Genomic DNA, 21,704 nt, shown 5'->3' with positions numbered 1-21,704 from the left:
GAATTTGACGTCACGTTCCACAGTGCAGATTGCACTTTGAACAGTAGTGTGAACACACCCGAGCCGCGCTGGGTGGGCTCAGCTTGGTTCCACTCGGGCTCCGCTTGGTATCACTCGGGCTCTAGTGTGCAAGTGTGAAAAGGCCAAGAGTGTAACACTTAATCTTCACTCTTGACATTTTCTTTGCAAATTGATTAAATCAGAGCTTGTGAACAATCAATATATTAATTTTTTGATCAGAGAGGTAGTTATTGATTTACATACAATTATAGTAAGTCTTTCTAGAACTTCATGTTTGAACTAGAATAGCTTTGTCTATTATAGAAACACCCCCAAAAAGAGAATATGATTTACAAATTGGCTGGTTTACCTTTTCAATGATTCCTGGTCCTAAACTGTGGATGGCCTTTAGTTTCCTCTCTGGCAGGGGAGGATTAAACTGGATGACATTCTTCTGAAGCAAAGCCAATGGGACGGTTACCAACACCTAAAATGAATGGTTAAAGAAGATATAATCTTTATTTCTTGTTATGTGGGTAAAAGTGTTTTGTCCAAGCGATGAAACTGGGAGTCAAAGATAATTTCCTACTTACTTTCTGTGCTGTCCACTGGGACCCATTGGAGGTAGCTACCTTAATTTCATCCCCTGAGTAATCAATGGATTGAATCTGTCAACAACATTTTCTGTTAGCAATAATTGTTTAATTACTAATGCAATTAGATGTTACCTCAGAGCACTATAATAACTTCCTTCAATATACATTTTAAAGACAATATGATGCAATGTATAACTGATAACCCTTTCTTTATAATGTATCACATTTTGACAAACATGTAAAATGTTCGGTAGGTTCAGATGACACAAAATGTTTAAATTCTACTAACGTGATTCATTATAGAAAGACGCACAGCACCATACCATCAACACAAAATGTACTTTGGGATAGTGAAACTATGTCCTGCAATAACAACCTATAGAGATTTCTCAAAATTTCAAGAGAGATATCTAGGTAACAGAACTTGCACATAACAGAAGTGACTGACTATCACACCCATTAAAAAAAAAAATACTATAAAATAACAGAAAACCCATACCGGTGTTTTAAGACAAATGTCAAGACCATCAGCCAACTTGCTGATCACAGAAGAATACCCAGCATTGAAAAGTGTGTGGTCTCCTGTGAACTGGGCAAAGAACTCATTGTGGTCCCAGGAACGGGCAGAGACCTACAAGACAGATTAAACAAGACTTGCAGATTACACCAATGGCTATTTGGTTTGAATATTTCTGTACTGTAAAAATAAAAAATAAAAAAGTTACAACATGATTTGACCATGTATCTTATGATGGTAAACTGTTTGAAAATTGTGGATAAAGATTCAAACATATCATACATTCTCAACCAAGAATATGGTAGATTACACATTACTGTGAAAAGGTATGGAAGGTCACCATGACCAACATAAACAGTATGTAAAACACACATTTCCATGCATAGTTATACTGATTGATTGATTTGCAAGATCTACGCTCACCTAAATTCAGATATCTTCAAGAACTCAAGGAGCTGTTCTTAACCATACAAATGTGATATGCGTATGTACAGTACACAAACATCCACTGCAGACACCAGAAAATATAAATACCTCTTGTGGGGTAAATTATAATCACTTTAACGAGCAAACACACACAACTATTTTCTGTGCATCACTCTTAGACAAATTATATTTTCAACGTGGATATTATGTGCTTAACATTTCAAGCAAAGTATAATATGTTTCTGCAAAACACTACATCAATCTTTATCCAGCAAATGACAGTGGAACATTGCTTTTTTTTGATGCCTTACCTGTTTTAGGTTGCTTCCACAGGCATATTCCAGATTGCTGAGATGAAACTGTAAAACCTTTTCTTCTAAATCACTGAACTGGATTCCAGATTCATGAATAAAATCTTTGTAGATTTCTTGGATTTTTTCTGTAAGAAAAAACAGGATTTATTTCTCAATGAAGAGTTAAAAGACCAGCGGTAGTCTTCAGTATGTTTGCAGTTTGCATCTGACCAGTAGGTAGGGGTGTAATGATTAACTGTGTATTGATGACCAAAACCATTACATCCACCAAATGCAAACAGACAGATAGATACTGTGAAAAAATATTTGCCCCCTGTCTGATCTTCTGCATTTTTGCACATTTTTCACATTGAATTTGGTCAGATCTTTTTGTGGGTTGTAGTAGTATATAGAGGGAGTCTGAGAGAAAAAATGACACAAATATTTGGTGCTTCTTTCATTTGTTTGGGGTGCAAGGTAATCAAACATACAATCTTCAGGTGTGAAAAAGTTATTGCCCCCCTAGTTAACTCAACCCAATTAAAGGGATAATTAGGTTCAGCTGTTTGAATACTTTGGTTAACAAAATCAGGCCTGATTTAGGCCAGCCCTGCTCATTATAAATGTGACTAACTTTGGCCCTTACCATCAGAGTGAAGTTGTCAGCACACAGGTTCTAGAGGCACATCATGCCACGATCAAAAGAAATTCCTGAAGACCTCCGGAAAAAAGATGTTGATGCCCAGTCTGGAAAGGGTTACAAAGTCATTTCTAAAGCTCTGGGGCTCCACCAAACCACAGTCAGAGCCACATTGTCCAAATGGAGAAACTTTGGGACAGGAGTGCCGTCCTGCCAAAATCTCTCCAAGAGCAAGGTGTAAAATCGTCCAGGAAGTCACAAAGAACCCTAGAACAATATTCAGGGATCTGCAGGCCTCTCTCTTCTCGGCTAAAGTCAGTGTTCATGACTCCATCAGAAAGACACTGGGCAAAAATGGGATTCATGGCAGAGAGTGCTCACTAAGAAGAACATGAATGCTCATCTCAAGTTTGCCAAAAAGCACCTGGATGATCCTCAAGAGTTCTAGAACAATGTTCTACGGACAGATGAGTCAAAAGTGGAACTTTTTGGCCAACACGGGCCCCGTTATGTCTGGCGAAAATCAAACACTGCATTCCACAGTAAGAACCTCATACCAACAGTCAAGCATGGTGGTGGTAGTGTCATGATTTGGGGATGCTTTGCTGCATCTGGACCTGGATGATTTGCCATCATTGAAGGAACCATGAATTGTGCTCTGTATCAGAGAATTCTACAGAAGAATGTCAGGCCATCCCTCTGTGAGCTGAAGCGCAGCTGGGTCATGCAGCAAGACAATGATCCGAAACACACAGAGAAGTCTACATCAGAATGGTTGAACAAGAAATTTTAAATTTTGGAATTTCTTTATAGAAATTAAAATCCATTCTAACCCGTGTTAATACAAGCATTCTAAAAATGATGAAAGGATCAGAATTTAAAACGTCATTCATTCTGCTCTTTAAATTACTAGTTTGGCCTGTCCAATAATAAAATTTACCAGCTGGATTAAGTACTTCCTCTTTGTGCAATACTTAAAACCAAAAATAAAAAACACCACAGAGAACACAAAACCCAATCCAAAAAGCAATTCCTTCAGAACAGTAAACAAAGGTTTTAATCTGGTGCCGAGCACAAAACAATGTTAAACTGTCTCCCTCTGTGAGCAAAAGGGACAGGAATCTTTCACCTCTGGGTTTATGAGGCTCACAAAGGCGTTAAACGCAATGGTGGTGTGCAAGATCCTCCACTGCAGATCTCCTGATCTTTTTGGCAGTGGTGGCTTATACAGAGTTCTCTGAACTGGCACTATCTGTTCTGCTGCCCCCAGCCTCTCTCTCCAGAGTGTGTCTGGTCGTGCCCTGAGCTGCTGCTGGTAATGGCCCTTTACACACACCTTATACAACTGTTTCCCCTCTACTGTGCACAGAGGGAGGTCTCTCAGACCCTCTATAGTCAATAAATGACCGTGCTCATCAGACGCCTGACTGAATGCCGGGAACACTAACAGTGATGGAAAGGGGGAATCAGTGTGCAAAACTGTCTCAAGAGCTCCAGCCCCTCGCTGGGCAGAGCAGCACGTACCTGGGTAAGGAAACGCTCAGCAGATGCTAACCAATGAGGAGTCACCCAGTTGTAAGTGTTGAGATCCAAAAGGGCTTTAAGCTTTACAACACCTGTCTTAACTAAAAGATGAAAACAGGTAGCAGACTGAACAATATCACACGTCAAGAAAGTATTGTATACTAACGGCTCGTCTAGAAGCCAATCAAGGCTAATGTTTTCAGTGTCCCTCTGCTCAATATGCACCCACTGCCATGCCCTCAGCAGGCTCTTATAGTAGTCTGGTAGTCGGGCCATCTTCAGTTTACCCATTTCCAGCAAAAAAAGACCCCCCCCCCCCCCCCCCCCCAGCGGCAGATACAGCATACTCCGTCTGATCTAATGCGCTCCATCCCAGACAGAATGCAGCATCACAGCCTGAACTTGTTTCAGTGATGACTGTCGGGGTCCAAGCAGATGAATCTGTACCACAAGCTAGAGGCCACCAAGTTATTAATAATGATAACCTCCATAGGAGATATGCGGGAGCAGCAATTTCGAACCCCTGCAACCTGCCTTTCACTTTCTCCACCATCCCCTCCCAATTACTCTGCACTGTGCTGTCATCTCCAAGATGGACACCCAGATAAAGCAGCACACCCCTGCTATTAGTTGTGCAATTAAAATCACCTGTAGTGTGTGTGTGGGGGGGGGGGGGGGGGGGGGGGGGGGGGGGGGGGGGGGGGGGGGGGAGTCGTAAACTAAATACTGGAGTCGTAAACTAAATACTGGACACATGGCTGGACACATGGCTTATCTTCACATTCGCTGAATGACTCATTCGGCGCCACAAGCCAACAGTTCACACTTAAGACAAGAACCAGTCTATGTCATAAATCCAGCCAACAGGGGGCAGAATAGCGGACCAATGGAGAACAAGGCATCTCATTGGTATGAGAACAACCAATGAAAAACATTTCACGTGGGCTCAGGCACTGCCCAAATTAACCCAACTATCCAATCACAGGGGTAGAAAGAGACATACAAAAGTATGAGCGTAACATTGAAACGACTCTCCTGACATGAAATCCAAGGCTCCAATACACAAACCAGTCTTTCAACTGTGAAAACCTGGAGATCCAGCCTGCAAGCAGCTGGGACAGAGCGTTTACCTTGGCGTGGGAGTCCGCTGCGTGAGACGTCTAAAATCCTAAAGTACATGTCTAACTTAGCCCCGATTGAGCACCGGAGAGAGAGTTGGATGAACATTTGAATTTGACATAAATTGAAGTATATTCAATCTATTGAGCTAGCAGTCAGTGGTGTTTGCGGTGGAATATCCCAGACATAACCAGACGAAGAATGCACATATTGGTGGAGGAATTGCTGTTTCAGTGGAATATCTAAACAGTTAATGACTCCTAGTTCTTTTCAAAAATATTTATTTCGTACCCTGAAGGGGAGACAAACGCGAGGAAGGCAGACCCCAGAATCTAGCTGACCTAGACGGCGGGCAAGCTTTGAGCGCCTGTATTGTTGAAGACACGGAACAGCTGGAGGAGGCAGCGCAAATCCGTTAAGTATTCAACGAGTAGTGTTGTAATCCTCTTATGAACTCGAGAATAAGCAGACCTTAAAGTAAAATTAATGTTTTGTTTTAAAGTGGAATGTAAGAAAAGTATTATTGCTTACAATTCATGCTTTGAGTTAATGAACACTATAGTATTTGTTTGTATGTGACTTATACGAATTGATGTGAGTTTCATAAGGCAATTATCATTCTGCGTTTAGAAGCTAGAATCCAAATTTAGCTGTCTAATAGATTATTCTTGATAGGTTGTCTGGAAGAAAAGAGCGTCTTTACCTCGCAAGAGTGAGAATTGCCTTCTGAACCGAAACGATATATGAGAGACTGGTTTAACGATGCTTTGATTACCAAATATTAATGAAAGTGAATATTTGTGTTACTACGATACCCCTTTTAAGACTAACCTTTGTCTTAAATAGCTGTCAGGAATGCAGCTGTAACCTTAAGGGAATCTCCCATAGATTGCGTTGAATCGCTAATCAACCAGTGGGAGTTGGGTTGTTGTTGTTTGAACCTTATTTCCTGTACTGTTTAGTTTAGTTAATTCTTCCTTTCCATATTATCTTAGTTTAGTTGTTGCACCTTTAATTTTTTCTTTATTTAGTTTTGAACTTTGTATTCACTAGAAAGCGGTCTATCTAGTCTGATTATTTCGATAACGGTCGGGTTCTACATGATTTGAATTCAAAACAAGGTATTCGATTACTACAATTTAAACTAGTCAAAATACAAATATACCTTGCACACTATACACCACTGAAAAAACGAACAACTCTTCAGTTTTACATTTTTCCAAAATGTCTTCAAGCCTCTGGAGGAAGATTACTCTCTCCCTGCCGTCAGTAGGTGCACAGACATTAATAAAAACAAACACTCTACCTTCAGTACATGCCTGGACTCTGAGTAGGCATCCTTGTATGACAGTTACAGTTACAGAGCTTGGTTTAAACTCCTCAGAAAACAAAATGCCAACCCCAGCACTCACTCTGGTTCCATTACTGAAAAAAAACCTCTCCTTTCCAATCCTTTTCCCAATTCAACCTGATTTCCCCCATCTATGCGAGTCTCCTGCAAAAAAAACCTAACGAAGACTTTTCTGCGAGATAAATTCAAACACTGTGGCTCTTTAAATAGTATTTCTACAGCCATTAATATTAAAGCACCATATAGTAAATCTAGTCATCGCAGAGTTTGAAAAGGAAACACACTGATATTCAGAAAAGAAAAACAAGCAGACAGTAAAGTAACAGAGAATTAGGAGTGTACTGGCCATGGCTGACTGTTTAATATTGCCATGGAGTTTGCTCGATATGTATTTCAGGCACACTAGTTCCTTGGTACTAAACGTTTCCTGAGCAGAAACAATTTGTTTTAAACCTCACTCTGAGCTCAGAAACAAATCAAGATCGGGGAAAAAAAATCCTCAACATCAATTCCCCTTCATCCTTTCGTCTGCGCCAGGAAATCTTTATACTCTGAACACTATACCCTCCCCAGGGTTTATGCATGCCCAGCGATTGTAATGGTTGAGAGGAATCAGTGAGACTGCCTTCATCACCACTGTCTACAGAGGGATTGTCTGTCACTGTGCTAAGCCGCGCAGCGTGCAGGCTGACCGCACAGCTCTCATACTCCATATTGACACTGCTGCCGTCAGAAGAATCGCTGCGTTTTTTAGTGACAGCACTGTCCTCTGTTTTATTCACTCTTTTTTCCCCGGCAATCTAAAAACCTCACTGTCGTCCGCAGATGTGGTGACTTGCAGCCTAAGGGATTCTCTTAAGTCATGACATGAGCTGCCCATATCTAGCCAGTTCCCTCTCTATCACATTAGAGAGGGTGATTTTACTAGAGGGGACAGCTAAAGAAATTACTAGGAGAAATGTTTTCTTTTTTTTTTTTTTTTTTTTTTTTTTTTACTGTATATCATGTATTATGCATTTCAATGTATTTGAAGTATTATGGCTTTTCTTGTATTTACTGCATCTTGTTCCACTATGAAAGGCGTTATATAAAATAGACATTGATTGAACGATTGATAATTCTATAGTTACTGATTTCTCCCACCTTCACTCGAGAGCTACTTCTATATCGTGAAGGGGTACATGCTAGCAACTGGAACAGAAGGGCATTAGGACCTTGGAGAGTGGTGACTGGAAACCATTCTGACTCCAGCAAGAAGCTACATGTGGAGCCAGAACGAGTTGCCAGTGACCAAACAAACAAAGTGGCAACAGGTGCTGCCGATTGAGCTGCCTTCAGCTAGTATAAAAGCTATCTGTTTTTGGATGAGGAATTATTGAATTGTAAAAAAAAAAAAAATAATGTGTGATCAACTCTTCAGTTGATTAATCGGTCCAATTAATCTGTTAATTGGAACATCCCTAATTATATATTTAGCTTTGGCTCCGGTATTCTAACTGCACCTTAAACCACTGTGGGAAGTAAACTGAGATCTACCTCCAAGAGGCACATCTTGATGCTGTGTTTTGACTTTCCTCCATTCTGCCACAACATCCAGGATAGCATTGAAATGGAAGTCCATGCGCTTGTCTATTGTGGGGTCTGTCACCCGGCCTCCCTCCTGGATCAGGTCACACCTTTCTCCCAGTTTATGCATCTTTATGCCAAGCTGTGGGGCCATTAAAATTAAAATAAGGCATTTACACAAATGTAATTTGAAAAGAAGCAAATGAGAACAAATTATTAATATTGCATATGTTCAAAATCATTAATTTTGTTTTTTAGACTAAACACTGCAGTTAAATCATATATTAACTACTAGACATCTTGATAAAGAACTTAATGAACAGCATACGGCACAAATTCAATCCAAAAAGCAAATTCATAATTTTCAGAATTTTTGCTTTAACATTTAGTTTGGTTTGTACTTCGATAATGGCAGTTATTGCCATATATCTTGTCAGCACAGACTTATTCATTAAAGTGTTTGGATCAAACCCGCAGCTAATTTGAGCTAGAATGGCCCTATCATAAGATACGACATCTAACTATTAACTAAACAAGCTCCAAAACATTTTTAATTTGAAACATTTCTTTAAAAAGATTTTTAAAAAACCCTTCAAACGACATGCTCACATTTGGCAGACAAAAAAAAAAAAAAAAAAAATGTAATTAATACTAAATCAGACACCAAAGTCTACATGGAACACAAATGCCACAATTATTATTCCTTTGGAGGGCATTCATTATGTACACACAGTGATATTTATGATAACAAGAAAGGTAAATTAGAAAGCAAACTGTATAATGCTCCTCTAATGTAGAAACCCACTTGCTCACACATTAGTCCTATGGGGTTGTTAATGCAGCCATTAACTATCTGGGCTCCTCTCCCCACTGTGACTCCTAGAGACGTGTCATCCCACACACGTCCACCAATCCGGTCTCTTGCTTCCAGGACTATTACCTGGAAACAAAGAAAGCAATTAACTCAAATTTTCTTACTGCCTATTATAAAAAGAAACATATTTGAAAAGGCTCCCATACAGTTCTTGTACTTTATATTAACAGTACCTGATTGAACTCATTATTTAAAAGAGATATCAAATCAGCAATACACAAATACAGTATTTACAATGTAAATGAGGAGTAGTATATGTAAGCTATAAACCACATGCGGGTCCCATGATATACACCACGCCTGGGGTTGTGATAAGGCCCGAGGCATCAGCCGAGAGTCTTTAACCACTCCAGGAGTGGTGTATATATATCTCTCATCGGAACCACACGGCCAGAAGTGGTTTATACCACTTATAACACGGCTACCTGTCATTTGTGGGAAGAAAAACAACAAATAATTAAAACACATTTAAAGTAAGACAAAACCAGAAACTTTTATTGTGTATATATCCGCAGTGTAATATAGTCCCAAATTTTATTTTATTTAATTCATTGATTGCTTATTAAAAATAAATTGCATATGTTCGTTTATTGTGAATTTCTGCATCGAAAGTGCCATCTCACTAGAAACTAGAGGGCTGAGCACAAACTGGATGATGGGCGGTTTCAATTACACAAAGGAATTAAGGAGAACAGCTGAAGCCGGATCTTGAATTGAGTTTGTTAACTCGTTATATGCAAGCATTTACTATCAAGTTAACACATATTCTAGTACGTTTTCATTCTTTTGGATCTCAAAATATGTTTTTGTTATTTGTCAGACACCCTCGCGTCTAAATCATGCAAGATTAAGTTGACAATCGAACCAGACTTTACGCACCAATCCGACCGTGGTGTCAGGAGACAGTACCTCAGTTTCCCGCAGAAGTTTAAAATCCAGGCCGGTAATTCGAGGGGGATTGTGTCAGGCCTTGTCAGTACCTGCTTTTCTAAGAGTTTTCCTGACTGACAGGAATATATTTTTGCTAGTTTTAAACTTGCTGTCAGCGGAGATGTTAAAACTTCTACTGTTAAAATATTTGTTTAGTCCAGCTCAGCATTATTAAACTGGAGACTGAATACTGGTCATTAGTTTAACTTCTTGCACTGGCATAAAATTCCCTTATGTTGTTGAGATTTTTTTTTATTTATTTCCATAAAATTAAATGTCCATATTTTTTTTTTCTTTAAGTACATTAACCAGCCCATGCTGTAGTTTTTTTTAATTTATTTATGTTTTTTCAGTCTTTGTTTTCTTCTATTTCATTTAGCTGTTCCTCATCAACTGTTGTGTCTGTTCTTGCTGGAGCACTTATTTTATTTATGTGGATTTTCATCCCCAAATATATTAAAGGAAATAACTGAAATGCCACTCATTTAAAATTTTAAAAAAATGGCCGTTTGTCATGGAATTTAGAATGTATTGGTGAGTAGTGATTTTTTTTAGTGTGAAGTGGCTCATTAGTATGCAAGCCATGGTATACGCTATATATATATATATATATATATATATATATATATATATATATATATATATATATATATTATATATATATATATATATATATATATATACACACACACACATATATATATGTGATGCTGTTTATATATATATATATATATATATATATAGCCGTGTTTTTATATATATATATATATATATATATATATATATATATATATATATTAGTGCCTTGCAAAAGTATTCAGACCCCTGACTAATTCTCTCATATTACTGAATTACAAATGGTACATTGAAATTTCGTTCTGTTTGATATTTTATTTTTACACACTTAAACTCAGAATCAATTATTGTAAAGGTGACATTGGTTTTGTTGGGAAATATTTTTAAGAAAAATAAAAAACTGAAATATCTTGTATTCAACCACCACACATTAATATTTGGTAGAGCCACCTTTCGCTGCAATAACATCTTTAAGTCTTTTGGGGTAAGTATGTACCAGCTTTGCACACAGTGTTGGAGTGATTTTGGCCCATTCTTCTTGGCAGATTTGCTCCAGGTTATTCAGGTTGGTTGGACGACGCTTGTGGACCGCAATTTTCAAATAGTGCCACAGATTCTCAATGGAATTGAGATCAGGACATTGACTGGGCCACTGTAGGACATTCACCTTTTTGTTCTTGAGCCACTCCAATGTTGCTTTGGCCTTGTGCTTGGGATCATTGTCCTCCTGAAAGGTGAATTTCCTCCCAAGCCTCAGTTTTTCAGCAGACTGAAGCAGATTCTCTTGCATTATTTTCCTGTATTTTGCTCCATCCATTCTTCCTTCAATTGTAAGAAGATGCCCAGTCCTGCTGATGAGAAGCATCCCCACAGCATGATGCTGCCACCACCATACTTCACTGTAGGGATGGTGTGCCTTGAGGCATGGGCAGTGTTAGCTTTGCGCCACACATAGCGCTTTGAGTTTTGGCCAAAAAGCTCTATCTTGCCTCCCCCCCCCCTCCCCTCCCCCCCTCCCCCCCCCCTCTTCCCCCCTCCCCCCCTTCCCCCCCCCCCCCCCCCCCCCCCCCCCCTCCCCCCCCCCCCCCCCCCCCCTCCTCCCCCCCCCCCCCCCCCCCCCCCCCCCCCCTCCCCCCCCCCCCCCCCCCCCCCCCCCCCCCCCCCCCCCCCCCCCCTCCCCCCCCCCCCCCCCCCTCCCCCCATCCCCCCCCCCACCCCTCCCCCCCCCCCCCCCCCCCCCCCCTCCCCACCCCTCCCCCCCCCCCCTCCCCCCCCCCCCCCCCCTCCCCCCCCCCCCCCTCCCCCTCCGGGGCAGGTGGGGTGAGTGGATGAGAAGGAGGACGGGAGGTAGGTCCCCCCCCCCCCCCCCCTTACCCCCCCCCTACCCCCCCCCCCCCCCCCCACCCCCCTCCCCCACCCACCCCCCCACAACCCCCCCCCCTCACCCCACCCCCCACACCCCCCCCCACCCCCCCCTCATCTGACCACAAAACCTTTTCCCACATCTGCAGCTGGGTCACTCTCATGCTTTCTGGCAAACTCCAGACGTGCTTTCAGATGGTACTTTTTGAGTAACGGCTTCTTTCTTGCCACCCTCCCATACAGGCCAGTGTTATGCAGAGCTCTTGATATGGTTGACTGGTGCATCATTATTCCATTCCCAGCCATTGAACTCTGTAGCTCCTTCAAAGTGATTGTTGGCCTCTCTGTGGCTTCTCTCACAAGTCTCCTTCTTGTTTGAGTGCTGAGTTTTGAGAGACGGCCTTTTCTTGGCAGTGCCTGGGTGGTGTGATGCAGCTTCCACTTCCTGATTATTGATCCAACTGTGCTCACTGGGATATCCAAACACTTGGATATTATTTTGTACCCTTTTCCTAATCTATGCATTTGTATTACTTTATCTCCAACTGCTGTAGAATGCTCTTTGGTCTTCATTTTCCTTCAGATTCACAGCCTTACCAATGAACCTCAACAGTGGGGTTTTTATCCAGAAAATGTGACAGCAACTTTAATGGTTCACAGGTGGAGGCCAATGGTAAGGTAATTGTGTCCTCGTTAGGGCAATTTCTTTCATCAGTGCAAACTGGGAGCTTCCACAGCACAGGGGTTAAATACTTATGCAAGGAAGATATTTCAGATTTTTATTTTTCTTAAAAATATTTCCCAACATAAAACCAATGTCACCTTACAATAATTGATTCCGAGTTTCAGTGTTTAAAAATAAAATATCAACAAGAACAAAATTTCAGTGTACCATTTGTAATTCAGTAATATGAGAGAATTGGTCAGGGGTCTGAATACTTTTGCAATGCACTGTATATATTATATATGCATGCATGATATGCATGCACAGACCGTTACTTTGGACAGCTCTAAATGTATTAGATTGGCCATAGCTGCTAATAAACTGCATGCATGATGCCCCCAAGGTCGGAGTGTAATGTAAATCTTGTTTACCTGTATGCCAAAATTCTGGAGCTGTCGGGCAGCGGCCAAGCCTGAGGGACCAGCACCAATAACAATTACTGATTTCTGTGGAAAAAAATTAATAAAAACTTACAAAAATCTTTGACAAACATTTCAATTTTCCAGGTAAACTAATGTTTTATTTCTGAAGTGCCAAAGCAAAGGGACATTTCCAAAGAGGAATGAAGCAACTGAAGTGGTACAAAACCAAAAACAAAACAAAACAAAACAAATTGATGAGGGCATTAGTCTGCAAAATGTGTCTGCATATACATACAGTCTGAATAAATAGCACATATACATTAAAAATAATGTGCCTTTCTATTTGTTAATTGTTTTTTAATACAATCTATGTTATTGAGCTGCTACATACATTATGGTATTCTTTTGGAAGCAGAGGCTGTTGAACATTTAAAATGCCTGTGTTGACGAGTCCTTTTCTCGTCATGAAATACAGAACCCTCTCCATCTCCTGAACGCAGCGTACACGGACCAGACCTCGAACAATTATATGAGGAGCACATTTCTGTGGGGTGAGAACCTCCTAAGCAACACAGAAAAAAAGAAAATAAACATAAAACATTGCCTGGCCTATACTGTACAAATCACACCCCCACCAGGGGGTTAGATGGAGCATATGGTTAATTCACTACCTCTATTACTTTTCACCTCTTAAGGTGTGGGTTTGAATCTGGCTAAGGTAACAGGTGAACTCTGATTTTCTTTGAGATCACCTTTCTGCTATTTTGGCGCCTTTATACTTATAGCAACTTAAGTACAAAAAAAAACTTGGATAATAATACCATAAATTATGTTCTTTTGTCATTTTGTGGTGTCACTAAAAAAAAAAAAAATAATTTGCATAGTTATCCTTATGTAATTTGGTACATTAAGGATATCAGCGCCAACATTTATATTTAATCCTATGGCAAGTTGTTTTGCCAGTTTAATAGTATTCTGTCAGAAATAATAAACTTGCAGTACATTCTTAAGCTTTCGCAAGGAGTTCCTGTAAGGTTGAACCCTTTTGTCACAACTGACTAGAATGTGACAACTTGATTTTGATAATTATTAAATCAGCAGCTTTGGCAATTTCACCAAAAAAGGAAAAAAAAAAAAAAACTGTAACCAAACTATTTAAATCCCACTGCATTTACCGCAGAGACATTCTTTGTAACAACCAAAAGCTTGTCAGAAAAGCTTACTTTGCAGTTCCTGTGCCAGGAAGCCAGTATGAGGTTCCTCAGTGCTAGGTACATTGTTGGGTCACGAGAATACTCTGGGAATTCATAGAGCTCATCTAATTCCATCACATCCGGCCTCACACACAGAGCTTTGCCACACTCGTTGGGTTGGTAGAAAGGTTGAAAGTATGGACTCAGTCCTGCAACTAAATACATGAGACATTGTTTTTAAAAGAAATAAATAAAACGCACATATCACCTGACAGCAAAAAGAGCCATTAAAAGCTACGTAAACATTTTGAAATAATCAAGGCTTTACAATAATTCTTAACATAATGAACACTTTCTTTTAACTTTGACTCAAGGGTGAGTCAGATTACCATGCCATCACACTACATGTTCACAGGGACAATGACCCTACCTGGTACCTGTAACTATCATAGTTGTAAAGTAGTACAGATATAGAGAACTGACAAGAAGATATTGGTTTCATCCAAAACAGTGGACTGGCCGTCTGATGTATGCACGATACTGCAGGAAGACGGCAGCAGCCCCGGGGAATCCGCCTGATAGTCATGTCAATGACACAGAGAGGTGGGGAAGAGGGTGTGTGGGCTTCCCCTCTCTCTGAGTGGCTGGGAGGCAGGCTTTGGGGGGTTGCTGGGCTATAAATGAATGGTCTGTCATTTCCTCAGATATGTCCCTTTAGACCAGTCCGAGCCTGCGGAAGAGCGGCTAGTCCTGACTGTGGTCGGAACAGAAAAGAGATGACAACGAAAAAAATGAAACTACTGAGAGAAGACGCAAAAGAGAAAGAGAACAGGGAATCCTTGGGCAGACCCCAATAGTGTGCCAGGTAGCTGAGGAAGCAGCAGAGTAGGACGGAGACCCGAGCAGTGCGGGCAGCGACAGCTGGGGTGACACTGCCGAGTGCAGCACCTTTTATTTGTAGTTTGGTTATTGTGTTTTATTTTCATTTTTACTTTCGCCTGCACCTGTACTGTTTACCGCTCGCAGTATTCCTGTGGTCCGGTTTACCATAGTTGGTAAGCAGTCCATGGACAACAGTGCCCTCTGCGGGCTAAACACAAAGAAGCACCAAAAGAAACTGAATAAAACCAGGCGTCTAGTGGTGTTCCAATTACACTTCTCTGTCTCTGTGAATTCACCACCCTTCCACAGGGACTTGTGAGAATTGCTTGCTAATCAGCCTTGTTCATTTTTGCTCAGTTTGAGGTCATCACATACAGTACTCTGCCTTGTCAAAGCAGCAATAAGGTTTTGTTACAAATACAGTCAGCTCTCACATATCCGACAAAAATTTGACAGTGACAGTTAAACGAGTATGACACATATCTGATTATTTCATCTGATTTGACATGCATGTAGGTTAGCACAGTGTAACCTGCCGCCTGCCACCCAAACAACCCCCTGCCCTGCACACACAAACACTTTGCACAAAGAAAAAATATGACTTGTGTTTGAGGAACTGTACACAGGGAGACGTTGATTTTTTCATTGAAATTTGTTAGCGCACGAGTTGGGGGAATAACACAGCAGTAAGACAAAAACGTTTTTTCAGTGAACACAAAAAAGATGCTAGGTCAAAAATACATAGCTGAAAGGACTGTTTTAAAATAAGGAAGTTTTCATTTAGATGCACTGCAGTTGGTTTTGTTGGTACAGCACTATATTTTCAAAAGAAGTAGTATTTTCATTCAGAACAATAGGATTCTAAAAATATAACTTGCCAAAAGAGAAGACTGGACACATGGACTGTCATACAGCATATACTTTCAAATCGGGTACGTATTGTAGTAGTATGTAAAATTCGACACTACAGCAACATTAAATCAAAATGTTACCCATGCACAGAACTGCTTTAAACATAAATGCAATGCAATTTATCAGAAGACTAAAAAATAACAAGTCTCCAGAAATAAAACCGTATCCAAAGGCAGTATTCAAAATTGCAGAATATAGTGCTTTAACAGGGCAGTAAAAAGCCCTACACATGAAAAGTGAGCCGAGCAAAGCCCTGCTGTTTAAATGTATTGTTTAATTATTTTCAGAACAGGGTCTCCCCCTCCGCCCGTGTCGTATTTGTTTGCATTATGATTTATTTTGTGTATTTACTGTATTTATGACGACATAGCCTTGTTGTTTGTTATTGTTTTGTTTTTATTTTCTTTTTATTTTAGACATGTTCTGGCAAAGGCAAGGTAAGTAGCACTTCCTCTGACAGAATTAAAAAAAAAAAAAAAAAAAAAGAACCAAAAACCTGTGCAGAAGGTGGCCATCTCCCGAATTAAGGGATTCATTTGTGGCTAATCGGAGGATGGTCGTCTTTATATAAACCTGCAGCTCTGGGCACTCGGGGTGGGTGTTCAGAGGAAGAACGGGAGAGTGAGATGATAGAAACGATACAAAACTAAAACTACATAGGAATAGTGAAGCAGATTGCCCAGCCGGACGTATTCAGTTTTAGGTTTAGTGTTCATGATTTATTTTATTTACACCTTTTCTTTTGTGCTCTGTGAGCAAGTGTCTTTTGTTAAAATATTTCATTTTATTTTACTGTTTGAAAATAAACGGCGCCGCAGAGCTTTTTCACTGCAGTACTGCATCTGTGTTTTGCTTCCTGCATTCTGGCCTGACGTGCCCACACACGCCATCCTGTCACAAGTGCTCATTAGGCCCTAATGTCACAATTCACTTGCAAATGAAAATGCACAAACACAAATAAAGATCACAGATTTCAAAATGCATCACAGTACCTAAACTGTTTAACTTTTACATTAACGTGTTGTCTCTTTCGCTTTGTTTTAGAAGGAAGCACTTCAGTGCAGTGCACAATAAAGACAGACTGATTTGCCATGCAAGAAAAGAAAAAGCCGCTGTGATGGTTAAACAAGTCAATCGTAACACTGAAGAGATGGGCTTTGTATCAGAAAAATGTGTTACATATGGTTGTAGTCAAAAGTTGACATTTGTAGAAATTTCTCAAATGCAAACTATAGGAAAAATCTTTTGTAGTAAAAGATTTGCTTTTGTAGATGAGGAAAAAAAAAAAGTTACAAGAAATAGGTGTCTACAATTATTTATTTCAGTTTTTTTCCTCCAAAAATACCAATTCAAAAGTAGTCATACCCAGGCCAGGATTAACCTATTCTGGGATCCTGTGCTCAGGGTTGCCTGATCTGTATGACATTTGTAGCCAAAAGCTCAACCACAATCTACAAAATATAGCCAAAAGCTGAATTAAAAAAAGTGCAGAAAAGCAGCCATTTTTTTATTTTTTCTACATTTTACACACTATTAACTAATTTGCCTTAAACTGTACTAATTTACATACGTATTTTAAATGAATAGTAATAAACAACAAAATTAAATAGGCTGACTGGAGAAGCTGGCTGGCTGGCTGGCTGTCTGGCAGCTAGCTGTCTGGCTGGAGAAGCTGGCTGGCTGGCTGGAGAAGCTGGCTGGCTGGAGAAGCTGGCTGGCTGGAGAAGCTGCCTGACTGGCTGTTTACTTAAAGGGTCAACCACTCGTTTTCTGTGTGTGTGTGTTATAGGAACATGTAACACACAAACACAAAAATATAAGGGATGCTCCCTTTAAGTGCCATGTACCTGCTGAAACAAACATACCATTTACATGTTTTTGTTACTTACTGCCTATAGTGTAAAATATTTTGCATCCTGCCTGGACCAGGACAGAAACTTAATAAATACTAATATTAACGACAGCAATAATGATAACTAATGATATAATTTATACAAATTAGAAAACGATTCAGTACTGTCACCCTGTCGGCTTCCAGCATTAGCATCACGAGCAGTAGATTCCCGTTGGAACATCTGAGCACCAACTGTAAATCAAATTTAAAATCAATCCGCTTGTACGTTTAAGAGTAGGGGGTGAAAAGCTAAACAGAAAAGTAAAACAAAAAATGACTTACTAAAAACACATTGTTTTTGTCTTTTATGTGCTTCATCCTTTTTATTTATTTATTTTTTTTTAACCAGTAGCTGCTGAAAAAAAAAAAAAAAACACTTTATCAAGCTGTGTAACATACGACCAGTGGACCTGGTTCATTATGTTAACAACCTATGTGACTAAAAAGGTGTTGTAGGTTTAAAGCAATGCCCATACAACCTGCCTGCCGAAATCTGCGTCATAACAACAACAGTAGCTAGGACTTAACCCCTAGCGCTGCCCCCTTGTTAACGTACTGTATTGTGTTTTGTTTTTTTTTTGAGCAAGGGGCCCTGTACAAGTGCACCTAGTGCACAATGTCTAATCTGGGCTTGTTTACACCCTTTGATAGTGTTGTTTATAAGGTGCTAGAAATTTCAATATGACAAAGCAGAACCTAATTCTAGAAAAGTCTAGAAAATGCTGGATTGTAGGTGAACATTCTTTATAGAGTATAAAAGGGTTTGGCATAGGATCATTGGTGTCACTGCGAATAAGTCAATATGGAAAAAGTAAAGAGCTATCCAAGGACCTTAAGCAGAAAAGCATTTATTGTCATACTGCCATAAAGCTGGAGAAGGACATAAAAAGATTTCCAACCATTTCAGTATCCCAATTTCAACTATTGTTTCTATTATCAAGTAGTACAAGACTCATTGTACTGTCACAACACTCCCTCGGTCTGGAAGAAAGAAGATTGTTTCGCCAAGAACAAGTAGAAGAATTTTGAGGAAGGTTAATACAATCCGAGATTGACTGCCAAACATTGGGTTTCAATACAAGTTTTTTTTTTTAAACTCAATACATTTACGAGAAAAATGTCTTGTGTAAAATGCTTTTTTTGGTTTCCATTCGCTCAGTTTATTTTACTCGAGTAAACCAGACTTTTCACCTGACGTCATGCAAATGAATGGGAAAGGTGGGGGTTGATATGTAAATTAGCTGTGCGTAAAGTACTGTTTTTGAAGATTGCTAGTGAACTTCTGTGAAAATGTGGTTTCCATGCGAGTACACAAGTAAAAAAAAAAAGTACCAAGGATAACTGCCAAAGAGATACAAGCTGAACTCCACGGTGAAGGTACGTCAGTTTCTGATCGCACCATCCGTCGCTTTTTGAGCGAAAGTGGGCTCCATGGAAGAAGACCCAGGAGAACTCCACTTCTGAAAGAAAAACATAAAAAAGGGAGACTGTCCTTTGGACAGATGAGTCAAAACTGGAGCTTTTTGGCAAGTCACATCAGCTCTATGTTCACAGACGAAAAAATGAAGCTTTCAAAGAAAAGAACACCATACCTACAGTGAAACATGGAGGAGGCTCGGTTATGTTTTGGGGCTGCTTTGCTGCGCCTGGCACAGGGTGCCTTGAATCTGTGCAGGGCACAATGAAATCGCAAGACTAACAAGGCATTCTGGAGCAAAACATACTGCCCAGTGTCAGAAAGCTCTGTATCAGTCATAGGTCATGGGCCATCCAACAGGATAATGACCCAAAAAACACAGCTAAAAAGCACCCAAGAATGGATAAGAACAAAATATTTGACTATTCTGAAGTGGCCTTCTATGAGTCCTGATCTGAATCCAATCAAACATTTATGGAAAGAGCTGAAACGTGCAGTCTGGAGAAGGCACCCATCAAACCTGAGACAGCTGGAGCAGTTTGCTCAGGAAGAGTGGGCCAAACTACCTGTTAACAGGTGCAGAAGTCTCATTGAGAGCTACAGAAAACGTTTGATTGCAGCGATTGCCTCTAAAGGTTGTGCAACCGAATATTAGGTTAGCGGTCCCATCATTTTTGTCCATGCCATTTTCAATTGTTTTATTATTTACAATATTATGTTGAATAAAAAATCCAAAGCAAAGTCTGATTTCTATTAGATATGGAATAAACAATGGTGGATGCCAATTACTTTGGTCAGTTTCAAGTTATTTCAGAGAAAATTGTGCATTCTTCGTTTTTTGTGGAGGGGTACCAACAAATTTGAGCATGTCTGTGTGTGTGTGTGTGTGTGTGTGTGTGTGTGTGTGTGTATATATATATATATATATATATAGTAATAGATCCTCCAACTCTCAAGGTTCCCTTTAAAACCCAGGATACAGAAATTAATTTTTTTTTAACGCTTACACGCACTTTTAATAAACACAACCAGAAATAAACAAAACAAACACCTAGCTCTTTCTTGAGCACTAACTACAACACATAGGAACCTAACTAACTCAGGACAGCTAAGATGTTTACCTGTAACACACATTGACAAAACGGCACACAAAAAGGCTTTCTCACACTACCTTTTTTTTTTTTTTTTTTTTTACACACCTTCAAAAATTGGGCTCCTCACACACCAGCAGCCCTGAACAAACTGACTGCTTTCTTTAAATACCCTGCACCTGGCTCTAATTTACAATATACACCAGGTGCAGGGGATAACTAATAATAACCCAATGAACCCATTAAACACCCAAATGTGCATTCTCACATGTTTTAAGCAGGGAAGGATTTTAACCTCCTCCCTGCCATATATATATATATATATATATATATATATATATATATATATATATATATAGATAGATATATATATATATATATATATAGATAGATAGATATATATATATATATATATATATATATATATATATATATATATATATATATATATATATATATATATATATATATATATATATATATACACACACACACCTTTCATTCAGGCAATACAGAATACAGGAGATCAGGTGATGCTACGTATATTACCCTGGCTTAGAAACCCTACCTGTCCAGAACGCAGACAGCTGCTGAGGAAGCACTCAACATTACGCTTGGGCAAATATGGATTGCGCGCACTCGAAAGGGAGGTGGCGGACACTAATGAATATGACTGAACACGAGCATAACACAGTTCATTGTAAGTGGTTTTATACAGAACTGTAAACCACAAGAAATATACAACATGACAGATCAGACACAGCAAAACAGAGTAATAAAAAAGAAAGCCGTCCACATTAGATTTAAGGTGAACTACACCACTGCTAACCATAAAATCGCCAATAAGCCACTACTTTCTGCCGTCTTGGAATCCACAGTAACAAGTGACCTGCTCCCTTGAAATATTTATAGTTAAGAATAAACACGCTCATTAATATTTACATGTGAAATGCGGGTTTCCATGCTAAACTGGGTGTAGACACGAGTAAATGAGATTTACCCTCTCCCTCTTTGGCTGTTTTTTCGGCCGCAAACCTGACTTACCCGAATAATTCTCCCAAACGTGCACGCACATCGCCATTTCATGTGTAAACTGACCCGCATGGAAACCCTATGAAAGATATTCAAAGTGAACTGGCTGCAAGTGGGACTGGGGTTTCCATTTCAACCACAGGTCGAGAACTGCATGGTGAAGGTGTCAATGGTCACAGGCCACGTAAAAACCCACTTTTAAAAAAAAGTCACAAGGACAATCGCTTAAAAATTGCAAAACGACAATTGAATGATGGATAGGAGTTCTGGTCAAAGGTTTTGTGGAGTGATGGGGGGGTGGAGAGCTATCTGATCACTCTGATAGTCATAACAAAAAACAGAAAGTCTCGTGAGGCGTTGTGACAAAGTGCCCGCCCCTGCGTGTATTTTTTGTTATATGTTGCATGTGGTGTGTTGAATGTT

The 21,704-nt window shown here is 39.8% G+C and overlaps 1 protein-coding gene across 2 annotated transcripts in view; it reads right to left on the bottom strand.

The window, feature by feature from the left end:
* The window catches only part of LOC121314624 (lysine-specific histone demethylase 1B), a 62,067-nt gene that overhangs the window by 29,951 nt on the left and 10,412 nt on the right, over window positions 1–21,704 (bottom strand). For both annotated transcript variants that reach the window (XM_041248075.1, XM_041248074.1), the window contains exons 9-17: window positions 14,084–14,268; window positions 13,252–13,422; window positions 12,870–12,944; window positions 8,838–8,972; window positions 8,003–8,174; window positions 1,851–1,978; window positions 1,096–1,227; window positions 594–668; window positions 371–487 (exon numbers count right to left, since the gene is read on the bottom strand). In XM_041248075.1, the coding sequence (XP_041104009.1) occupies window positions 371–487; window positions 594–668; window positions 1,096–1,227; window positions 1,851–1,978; window positions 8,003–8,174; window positions 8,838–8,972; window positions 12,870–12,944; window positions 13,252–13,422; window positions 14,084–14,268 (1,190 nt within the window). The remainder of the gene's footprint in view (window positions 1–370; window positions 488–593; window positions 669–1,095; window positions 1,228–1,850; window positions 1,979–8,002; window positions 8,175–8,837; window positions 8,973–12,869; window positions 12,945–13,251; window positions 13,423–14,083; window positions 14,269–21,704) is intronic.

Source organism: Polyodon spathula, chromosome 4 (assembly GCF_017654505.1).
Source record: "Polyodon spathula isolate WHYD16114869_AA chromosome 4, ASM1765450v1, whole genome shotgun sequence".
Classification (NCBI taxonomy): Eukaryota; Metazoa; Chordata; class Actinopteri; order Acipenseriformes; family Polyodontidae; genus Polyodon; species Polyodon spathula.
The sequence above is the reverse complement of the archived record's forward strand: the minus strand, read 5'-3'. Positions and strand labels throughout refer to the sequence as shown.